The sequence below is a fragment of the Anas platyrhynchos genome, chromosome 2 (genome assembly GCF_047663525.1).
Source record: "Anas platyrhynchos isolate ZD024472 breed Pekin duck chromosome 2, IASCAAS_PekinDuck_T2T, whole genome shotgun sequence".
NCBI lineage: Eukaryota > Metazoa > Chordata > Aves > Anseriformes > Anatidae > Anas > Anas platyrhynchos.
In genome coordinates this window covers 141,891,188-141,903,240 of record NC_092588.1, presented here as the reverse complement: position 1 = coordinate 141,903,240, position 12,053 = coordinate 141,891,188, and the positions used below count along the sequence as shown (strand labels likewise).

The following is a 12,053-nucleotide window of genomic DNA, read 5'->3' as shown; positions in this document are numbered from 1 at the left end:
GTCAGGTTGCTCAGGGCTGTGTCCAGTCATCTTAATTCTTCCAAGGATGGATATTCCACAAGTACATGTAATATGGGCATTCTGTTCCAGTACTTTCACGTAGTGAAAAAGTATTTCCTGGTATCTAACCAGAATCTCCTGTTTTCCAAACTGTGTCCATTACAGTTATCTAAAATCAGCTGATATCTCATCCCTAATGAAATTAACAGGCTGGTCTATTAAAGTATTGTAATATTTACAATATTTATGCAACCTATTACAATTATTATCAAGACTGGAGTTAGGAAAGGTCTAAAAGCTTCATCATGGTATTTCTGAAAAAGAAAAGTAATGAGAAACCTCCCTTCAGATGCCAAGTATAGAAGTTAAGAGACTATTGAAAAAGACATTCAGGTTTTGGCCCCCTCTTCAAAATCTAGGAACAAAGACATATAATGAAAATCGACTAGAGAGCACAGCATTCATTTGGAGGAGGTCTATCAATAATTGGAAAGACTAATTAAAGGAAAGTCAGAGATGATATTGTGAGAACTACAGAAAATGTAAGAAATTAGAGCCTCGGAAATGACAGCTGCCCAGCAACCATGCATTTGTAATAGACAAAGCTCCTCTGCCTCTTTGTAATTCAGGAAAGATCAGTGTGTTGTTATCAATATAGCAGAATTTGAATAATAAATTTTGGTGGAGACCATCATTTGCACTCCCTGTTTGGTTCTAAGGGCATTATAACAGCTGTTTTTCTCACCAAAGGCAGCTGGCTGGTGATACTATTTTTCATTTAATGACTCTATACTATGAATAGATTACGGCATGTAGACATGTAAACAGTAACAATTAGTGAACGAAATTAAGCGATAAAACAAAACAGGTTTTGGTTTCCATTTAATTGGAGGGTAGGGAAAGGCAGAGATGCAATAAAGCTCTTCTGGACACAGTAAAATTGGTATGCTGAAGACTCTCAAAGCAATCTAAGACAGACTGGGTGAATGGATAAAGAAAAAGACAAAACTAGGAAAGCACAGGGAAGTGGAGAATAAAGATACAGAAGACTTAAGCAGTGTGGAGAAAATCTAAGTGGAAATTTTCATTTTTAAATGAGAATGTGATTTTGCATTGAATCCTTAAATAAACAGAGATTTGAGTTATTTAGAATTGAAATACTGTCATTTTTTCTCTTTACATTGTATACGCACTAACACAAGCTTTTTAATTCTGCACTTATTTGAGCATGAAAGTTGAGCTTTTCAGTTTTACCTTCCAAGTCACAATAGAAGAGGAGATGGAACAAAAAGAAAAAAAACATTATGTTAAACAGAAACACCATGCTGCAGTGGTGTCTGGCCCAAATCTGTGAACTTCATGTCATATTTTAACTTGCATCTCATGTCAGCTGTGAAAAACATATTTGAACATGCTTATTTAGGATGTATAAAAGGAGAGATTTATATTAGCATAGCATAGCATAGAACAGAACAGAACAGAACAGTTGGAAGGAACCTACAAAGATGATCAAGTCCAACTGCCTGATCACTTCATGGCTAAACAAAAGTTGAAGAATGATAATGAGGGCATTATACAAATGCCTCTTGAACACTGTTAGGCTTGGGGTACCAACCACCTCACTAGGAAGCCTCTTTCAGTGTTTGACCATCCTCATGGTAAAGAATTTTACTTTATATCTGATCTGACCCTCAACTGGCACAGTTTTGTGCTGTTCCTCCACACAATATTCAAGGTGAGGCCACACCAGCACTAAATACAGTAGGAGAATCACCACTTCTGACAGGCTGGCCATACTGCACCCCAAAATGGGGTTTGCCCTCCTGACTGCCAGGGCATGCTGTTGGCTTATACTGAGCCTGCTGCCAGCCAGCATCCACAGGTCCTTCTGCTGAGCTGCTCCCTGGCCACTCATTGCCCAGTCTGTGCCTGGGTCTTACATTAATTACTCCTAAACCTCTAATGTATTCCTCTCATAAAATGAAGACCAATTCACATAGGTAAATCAACTCTACCTCTGTGTGCATGTTACTACATTTTTAACATCACAGAGTAACAGAATATTCCCAATTATTCTCAGAAACAGATAAAAACACCAAACAATGAGAAGAGGTAAATAAACAATGCACTTGACCCAGAAAAATTAAGACCTGCACTGCATGTATGTGACATAACAAATATCATAATCCATAAACTGCACTCATTGAATGAACATTTGTGTGAATGTCAGCTAGTGCAAACAAGACTCTTAGTTCAGAGCTCAGGTTTTCTTTCCCACTCCATTTTGCTCTGCTTTGTGCTCCTTTTTCCAAACAAGATGCAGGTGAGCACGTTTAGATGCTATTCACGTACAGCAAAATGTCAAGAGTTCCCATTTCAAGGACCCACACCCCATAATTCATACCTTGCAGAAATGCAGTCTTTTATTTCTTAAAGATGATATAATGGACCTCTCTGGCTATGTTTTATGTGTGCTCTCACACTTCACACATTTATTGTTCAATTTTCTTGCCATGGATCAGAAAGTGATCAAATCTTCCTTGGAATAGAGGGACAGGGATATTGCAATCCTGGTATTTCTTCATTAGCCTCAGTTTTCTTTTTTACAAAACCATATTCTTGCAGCTGGTGGAATTGGTTAATTTCTCTGTCTGAACATTAATATGACCTCCATTACCACACTAAGTCCCTCTCCTTAGACCTTTAAAATAGAAATGATAAAATTACTTTCCCTTTTCTTTCAGCCTGTGGGAGTAATAACCCGATGAGTAATTACCTATGTATGAAAAAAAGAGAGCCCTAACAAAGAGTGTGGGAGCATAAACCTGCTCTAACAGAGAAGTCAAGTTGTACCCTTTGCATTTTAGTTTCTAACAGAGCGTGTTCTCAGTGGGCAGTTTAATATCATATGAGATGCGCAGAGATGGACGAGGTCCAGACAAGTATTTATCTCCCACCTGGGATACAGGCTCATCAAGACTTTTCAGCAGAACATTTTTGCTCAGACAATGTCAATTTGTCATTTGTCACTTGTCATACATTTAACATTGTTAATGTCAATGAAAAAAAAAAAAAAAAAAAGGGAGGAAACATTTAAACATCAGTGAAAAACAGTGGAGAAGCTTTGGTCTTCTAATGCCCCCTCCGAGCTCCACTGCCTTTCTTTTCCCTCTGCATTTAAAGGTTATGGATGACCATCTCTTGCATCTAACAGGTTCCTTCTTCTTCAAGTCAGCTGGTGCCAGTAAACTCCATTGCTATTATCTAAGCTTCTCTGATACTGAGCTCCTAAAGCCTGAGGACAGCCAGCCACCAGAGGACATGACACCAGAGACGCTCTACTCTGTGCTGGTGCGGCCTCACCTTGAGTACTGTGTGCAGTTCTGGGCACCACAGTATAAAAAGGACATGAAACTGTTGGAGAGTGTCCAGAGGAGGGCGACGAAGATGGTGAAAGGCCTGGAGGGGAAGACGTACGAGGAACGGCTGAGGGCACTGGGCCTGTTCAGCCTGGAGAAGAGGAGGCTGAGGGGAGACCTCATCGCAGTCTACAACTTCCTCGTAAGGGGGTGTCGAGAGGCAGGAGACCTTTTCTCCATTAACACCAGTGACAGGACCTGCGGGAACGGGGTTAAGCTGAGGCAGGGGAAGTTTAGGCTTGACATCAGGAGGGGGTTCTTCACAGAGAGGGTGGTTGCACACTGGAACAGGCTCCCCAGGGAAGTGGTCACTGCACCGAGCCTGTCTGAATTTAAGGAGAGATTGGACTGTGCACTTAGGCACGTGGTCTGAACTTTTGGGTAGACCTGTGCGGTGTCAAGAGTTGGACTTGATGATCCTTAAGGGTCCCTTCCAACTCAGGATATTCTGTGATTCTATGTATGGCATTTATCCTTTCTGGAAGACAATAATTAGAGGATCAAGACAAGAACTGGGATAGATGCTGAAGAACCAGTCAGGTGAGCAAAACTTGGAGCCAGTGTGGTACAAACACCAACTGGTTCTGACAGAGCCTCTGCCTTGGAAAGACGTGGCTCCATGGCTCTCTGGGAAAGCAAGAGGGGACAGCCATGGAAAGCAAATCCCCTATATTATGCTTTATGGTATGAATTTCCTTACACGATTTACACCATATCTATACCAGTTGATGGAGCAGTGCATGGCCTTCCTGTTCTTCTCACTGGAAAAGAACATGAAGGGAGCTCTGGAAACCCAGGGGAGAGGCAATGCAAGTAGTAAAAAGCATTTTGTACAATATGGAAAAAACAAAACTTCTTTCTTCCTGACATCTGCAAAGTCAAGGATGAAAAGACACATAAAACCATCCAAGAAACGCACACACTTTTCTTTAGAACTTGAAAGGCCAACACAATTCACAAAATAATGCATAAAAATTCCACCAGGATTTGTGTTTATTATAGCATTCTTCACACTTCATTCTGCTACAGTTTGTTCGCTATCCGTTCCACAACCACTAAGGAGTTTTGTTTTCCAGTAGTCACTCGGTAACTGTCTGCAAAAGCACAGAAGATTCTTACTACTGAGGAAAAGAGAACATAAACATATTTTAAATCAATCCACAACTACATCTTTGCTTCTGTCTCCCGATTTGCACACTTTCTACTCACTTCACTTGATTTACTCTTTGATGCCTTGGTTTATCTAGGCTTTATCTTGGGTTTATGAGTTCAGTGGGGGATTTTTGAAAAAATAAAGTATATATGTTTCATGGAGTTTTGTGATACATTCCTCATGTGAATGTGAAATCACCTTTTTTCCCATTTAAATGGATAATAACATCGCATTTTCCCAAATACCTGGTATTGCAGATGTCATGAGGCCTCAGAAACACTTACTGAAATATATACCAGCAATAATACACTAAAATAATCACCTTCCCTTGTACTGCATTCCCAAGAAATATACGGTATAATCAGTGTCTTCCTTTTACATACTCTGTACATTTTTCTCCTGGCAGAGAGGTATCTTCTTTCAAGGCTAAAACTCAGTTTAGCGCAGAACACCAATAAATAAATAAATGTTCTTTAACCGAAGATGGAGAATTTCTTCAAATACAGTAAAACATCCAAGTGTTCTTAAGAATATTTACAGAACATAGCACATTTTATTAAACACATTAGACAATCATTACATAACTACTTTTGATAACCACATTTGTTACCAATGTGACTCATGCAATGTTTTTAAATGTTGGCAACGATATAATCTTCCAAAAAAAAAAAATCATTTTGACTTACTGGAAAGTACAGAAGAAGTGATCCAAAAAGAATGGTTTCCAACAGCACCAGCCCTGAAGCCCTGATACTCTAGGAAACAAACAAACAGAAGAAAAAAAGACAATGCAAAATATTAGAAAATTCTCTGTGTGCAGTTTAGATTCTGAGTTCTTTGCAAAAGGCACCTTCACTTCCACCAGTATAATGCTTCCACAGTAATGCTTATTAGCACAGTATTAAGCTGTCTATCATGTTGTCACGCTCCACATTCTTTAATTCACCAGCCCATTACAATAGCAGTGTTTTACAAAATCCAATTTCAAAAATCACTCATTCCTATGTTAAATATTATTCAACACATTACCTGGATACATTTTCAAACTGCTAAAATGGCTCTCAATTGTGAGGAATTACAGATCATGGAAATTACAGATATGAATTTAACTGCAGAATTTGTTCTGTACTATTTAAATTTCAAGAAGCCCTTTGAACATTTTGACCTGCCTATTTAATATTGATGACTTGGCTTCCACTGTATGTATAAATAATCTACAATTTTACTGAATACAGAATGTACTCTTAGATTGAAAGCACCTTTATTTTCCTTGAAATTTTGTACAAAGACGTTGATTTAGACATTAACTTGTCAAGATTGTAAAATATTGTGCCATTTCCTTACCAATTCTAATGCAGCCTCCATCATAGTTTGCTTCCATTTTAAAGTAAAAAAATCAATTCTTTTTCTTAATATAAAGATTATTCCAGTAAGTTTGATGATTTATGTATAGTGCATCTGCACCTTATCTTAAAGACAAAAGATCAACACTGCTTTCCATTTCTTTAGCTACCTCCTTCCTCTGAGAGGGTCTTCATTCACTATTCTGGATGTAGGCAGCGCCATCCTGACGGCAAGCAATGCGGTCAGATAAGACAGCAAAAGAGGCTTTGCCAAAAATCTTTTGAAAAATCATGCATTTCATGCAATTTCAACCATTTCCCATCATAACATCCTCTCATGGACTGGAATCAATGGTCTGTGGTACTATCTCTAATGGGTTTAGATGGGAGAAGTTTATCTTTCATTAGTAAACCAATCATTAAAAAAAGAGCCCTATGTGAGTAGATTTACAGACAAATTTTTGCCCAGGAGTCCAGTTTCAACTTGCAAAAACTGGTGGATTTTTGTAGATAATCTTTTTTTTTTGCCAGAAAGAAAAGTGCATGTGTGCTTTCCTATTCCTAATCTCCACTTTTAGAAAGTTCTTCCTAATGTCTCTTAAGCTTTCTGTAGTGCAGCTTTAGTTCTGAAACGTAGACTTTCTTAGTAAGAGTTACATATTAAGGATCACAAAACTATTCTGCTAACTCACTCTAAAATTACACCCCGAAGTTGAAACACACATATTTCTAGCAAAATTTTCCTATAACGTACATGCTTCCACAAAAAGTTTCCTAAAAAGCAAAGCAAAACAAAACAGAGCTCCACCAACAGCTAAACTACCATAACTCTATTTCCAAATAGAATGCAATGCCTGTCAAAGCAATTGCAGAAACTTGAAAATTGACCCACAAGCAGAGCTCATATTTACATTTTCATCACTGGTCTCCTGCAATGCAAGATATTTGTTTCAAAAACCCAAATTAAAGTGTGTTTTCTTTCTCTCTCTCAGTTAATACATTTTGATGTTGGGTAAAGTGTAAGCTTAATCCCAAATACAAAGAGCTAGAAAACGGGTAACTGAAATGTCACTGTAAGGTTCTTTAGGCTCACGCAATCCAATCTATCAGTGACATACCAAATTCAATTGAGTTAGCACTTTATGTAATTTATTTCTGTCATTTGGATAGAGGGGGAAGCTCACCCACTAGTCTACCAAGGTAAAGATGGTCCCACACGACCACACTGCATTTCTTCACAAAACAGCCCTGCCTCATTTCATCTGCAATGATGCTCCAGAGACAAAGAGACAAAGCATATATATCAACAGACAAAAAATGTCCAAAACAAAACGCATTGATTCTGTATTCGCAATACGTTTATTTTTTTATGAGTGTCCCAAAACTATAAACAAAAAACAAATGGATGATATTATCTTTTATGGTTGCTGTATTAAAATTGCTTATGTATTCTTATTTATGTATTCAGATATACATTCAACTTATTCAAATGGCACTATAAAAATCAATACCTCTAGACAACATTTCAAGACTGCTTTCTGCAGACACTTTTGTTCTGATCCAATATGACACCAAAAAGTTAGAAGTAAATGTTTAGGTGCCAGTTATGAAGCCATTAAATAGAATACTTTCACGTTATTTTAATTAAGAAGTGACTAAACTCTCAATTTTTTCATAGCTTTCATGTTTGAAGTTAATGGGTTGTGCACACTGCTTTGACATGTAGAACAGAAACTGCATATATTTTACAAACTATAAATGACAGTACGACTTAGTTCACATTTCTAATGAACACATAACTTTAGCCTGAGCAAGGCGTAAAACTTTTGTGAAGTACACAAGGAAGAAAAGATTAGAAAGATTAGAAAAGGTTAAAATCTGCCTCCAATACCATTTCCCACTTTGTGATGTAAAGTTCCAATCATTACATCATAAGTAAAAACAAGTAGTATCTAGGACCAGAAGATTCCTTATGTAGTCCTGACTCTGCACATTTTGATAAAGTTTTTCTTCACAACATCTTTCTAAGACAACACCACTTTACTCACTGGGAATTAATGCAGAGGGGACTTGACCACAACCATTGAACTCTTGTTTCCCACTATCAGTCAACCCTCAAACCCTGAAGAAGCTTTTTTTTCATTTTATACTATGCATCTCTATATGGCAGAATGACCACGAAAGTAGGTGAAATGGGTATCATATAGAAAAGATGAAAACGTTCTTTAAAAATTGTTCTTCAAACAGCTTCTGTATGAACATCCTTTTATAAATAAGTCTTTTGCACCCTGATCAGCCTTTTCTTATCAAGCTTTCTTCTGGATGGCAAGATGATAAGGTAACCTGCGGGGGCACAGAACTGCCACATTTACAGCACTTCTCCCAAAACAATAAACTCCTATATAATTTCCTTCTCACCTGTGTTCCTGTAGCAACCATTATCTATGAGTTCTGACCATGTACTTCTCTGCCCTAAAAGAAATATGAATTCCACAACAACACTGAAATTCAAAATGAACTTGAATCCAGGTCATGACTGTGCCTTTATCTCAGTCTTTGAGACTTAGAAAATAGAGGTTTTAACCCTACATTCACAGCTTCTTGTAAGAAGATTCTTCAGAAATTGGAGTAGATATTCTGACAGAGATGAATGTAATCCCTATTGATGATGAAAAACATAAATGTTCAAATAAGAAACAGCACCAGCAAAATTCTGTTTTTGCAGTGTAGAGAAAATAAAAAATTGGGAAGGAAATGGAAGCATGAGAACTCTCCCAAACAACAAGTTTGAAATTCCATTTTTTAAATTTTCTTTATTGTAAAGAAAAGTGTATATTTTAACAAGAAAAAGGTAACATGGAAGCTTTCGGTTTATAAAAGACAAGTATATTTATTTGAAATATTTATATTTAATTTGACTCATTTTTTCCTCCAGTGACACTACTACAGCCCAATAAGGTGCAAGAAGCCTTCAGCCAGTACCAAAGCTTTAACAATAGGGAATAGCTAAAAGAGTGAAAACCAAAATAAAAGGTTTTTTACTTAATACATGAGATAGAAGGTATCTTATGTTAGATAGATAGCATTTCTATCAGCCTTGGAGCACCATTTTTCCACCAAGAGTTGAATTTGCCACTACGCAGACTTCACAAATACAAGCACCTAAGGCAGTATGTGTACCTGTAGGCAGCACCACAAATATTTGATTCCTTAGGACTCTCAAATGCACAAAGCAGTGAATGTGTCCACATATGTCAGGACAAAAATCTTTACTCTTTTAAGAAAGTAAATGAAAGAATGGAAGCAAATGGCAATATACAGCCTCTGCCTTTTGCTCTCCACCAATGCTGTCTGTACAATTAAAATCCTCCTTCACAGAAATCAGGGCATTTTAGGATAAAGCCCAGGGGAATCTTCTTCCATTTGCATGTAACATCATGTCAATTTATTTCTCTTTTCCTTATCAGCTGCCTGGGCATTTATTTGGGTTTTTGTTTGTTGATTATTTATTTCTCTGGCTGTTCAGCTTGTGTAAGGTCTGTTTATTTGCTGTTTTGTCTGTTTGCTCACTTCCCCTTCAATGGTTTCATTTCTGTGTTTAGTTATTTGTGTCAGTAGATCTGTCCTTTCTGGTTTTCCCTGTCTCACTTAATGGTTACACATTGCAGGCACCTAAGTGACAATGCAATTTATTTTGCTTCTAGCTTCGTACTAACTTTTATACTTACCTTACCTCTTTCATACTTTTTCCACATTGTTTAGTTTTGTGGTTTTGTTTGTTTGTTTGTTTTGTTCTTTTGTTGTTGTTGTTGTTTTGAAATCTTCATTAAAAGTAATTATTGCTTTAAGCTGAAGGAGGAAAAATAATGCTTGAACTAGAAATTGGCTTAAATCCAGCCTCCATCCGGAAATTCTGGAATCAAACCAGAAGGAAGCAACTGAAATATTATGGCATGTATTACACTAAAGATGGAGACCAGGTTATGTACTGGTCTCTACCATCTTATTCGTCTTGAGCTTCTCTGGAAGAAGTTACAATCCTTAAATTCTGCAATGAACAAAACGCCCACTAAGACAATTCCAGCAAATCCAGTGCGAGTTGTCAGCCGTAAGAGACATTCAGGAGAATTGCAATCAGGTGTTTCAGAGGAAGCTATCAAAAGGACCAGCTAGAAAAATGCAAGATAGCTTTAGGTAGATGATAGCAAACAACAAAATAGTGCGAGGACATAGGACATAAAGGCCCCCAGTCGGTGGGTGGGCTTGAAAACTTCTGAATCACTGAGCATGTCATGTTAAATCTACACAGAAAAAACACCGTAATAGGATGGTAAAACATTTTGCGTCTGCATGTTAAATACTTCAAGAGGCATTTATGGAAAAACTGAGTTCATGGGTGACTTAGGCAGTGGAACAGGACTCACAGCTGAGGACATACCCTTGTGTTATACAACTGCTGCAGAAAACAGACCAGCACTCCAACTCAAAGAGGATAAAACTCGAAATGTTCACAGTTTCTCCTCTCAGCTGGGATGCAGCTACTAGCAGTTGTGAGATGCCACTGGCCATTTGCACTCCAGTGACTGCTCAAAGTCACATGGCTGTTGGTGATTTCAAGTAAGAAATAAAAATATTCACAAAGTCCAGATATACTCCAGGTCATTAACAGCTCAGAGGTTAGTTATCACCTCCATGTGAGACTCAGGATTTGACTGCAGATCTACAACCCAGATATAGGGGCTACGGTCATGCCACATGATGGATGTCACAACATCTGATGTAGCATGTTTATTCTATAAACACGTAGCCAGTAGCAGCTACAGTGAAATTGCCTTTGCAGGCTTCCCCTTGGAAGCCAAGACATAATAGTGGGTCAAGGTCACCCCATAGCAGATTATTTCGGTTACTTTAGCAAGATGCAGTGATGGAGAGGAGACAGAGCCTCGGGGCACGGATGAGGAAAGCAAAGTCAGGATGCTGGGGCAAAGGCAGCCTGCTGAGAAAGGAGACCTTGCCCCTGGGTGTGGGGGTGGTCCAAACACAGAGACAGTCAGAGACATCCTTACTAAAACTCTGGTTTCAGTACTGAAATCTCAGTGCAGCACATACAAATATTATAAATTAGGAAGGCATGGAAGTAAAGTCTGGCTCATTACTTCTGCTGTGAAGCAAACATTGCTGTCTCTCTGGAGCAATTCTTTTATAGAAAGCCTCACTCACTGTTTATTAGAGAAATATAGCTATTTTTTAACTTTCTCATATATCTTTTCTCGTTAATAGAAACAAACAAAAATGCTATTACAGAAAGCAAACATTTATCATAGTTTTTTGTTGTTCTGTGAAGCAATGAGGACTGCAGTCCAGCTGAGACAGAAGCATCCCAACAGCTATCTTTAATACAGAGTAACTCACAGAACTAATCCAATTAGATGCTTTGCATCTAATCAATAAACATTAGAATAATCCATAATGAGCATAATGAAACCTAACTAGTCTCAAAGAATTAATGACTCATATAAAAGTTTGTTGGAAGGACCTTCTACAGGTTATCCAGTCCCATCTCCTGGTTCAGGCAGGACTACTGCCAACAGCAATTGGGTCAGCCATAGCTTTGTCTTTCAAAGCCTTCAAAACCTCCAAGAATGGAGCTAGGTAACTGATGAGTAGCTGACCGTGGTCTGGCACTTTTTTCCTAGTGAGAAAGTTTTTCCTAATGCTCAGCCTCAAGTTCCCAAGCCATAATTTGTGATTGTTGTCCCTTGTTACATCTCTTGACACTACTAAGGAGAGTTTGGATTTGTCTTTATAAACACCCTTCAAGTAGGCTGCTACTAGATTGCTCCTTAGCATCCTCTTTGCCATCCTATTCAAGCTTAGCTTCCACAGGCTTTTCCAGTAGGTTATATGCTCTAGCACTCACAGGATGACTACTGTCATCCTCTGGGCTCTCTCCAGTTTCCCCACATTTCTTGAACCACAGAGCACAAAACTGGACTCAGTATCCCAAGAGAAGCCCCACTACCACTGAACAAAGAGGCATAACAGCCTTCCTTCGCTTACTGGGTATGCCTCTGTTGTCCAGTATATGGTTTTCCTTAATTGTGGTGAGAGCTCAGCATTGGCTCATAGTCCTCTTCA

General features: G+C 38.2%; 1 protein-coding gene across 2 annotated transcripts in view; it reads right to left on the bottom strand.

The window, feature by feature from the left end:
• GPR158 (G protein-coupled receptor 158) overlaps positions 1–12,053 on the bottom strand; it is a 195,308-nt gene that overhangs the window by 80,064 nt on the left and 103,191 nt on the right. For both annotated transcript variants that reach the window (XM_027450618.3, XM_027450619.3), the window contains exon 5: positions 5,259–5,327. In XM_027450618.3, coding sequence (XP_027306419.1) covers positions 5,259–5,327 — 69 coding nt within the window. The remainder of the gene's footprint in view (positions 1–5,258; positions 5,328–12,053) is intronic.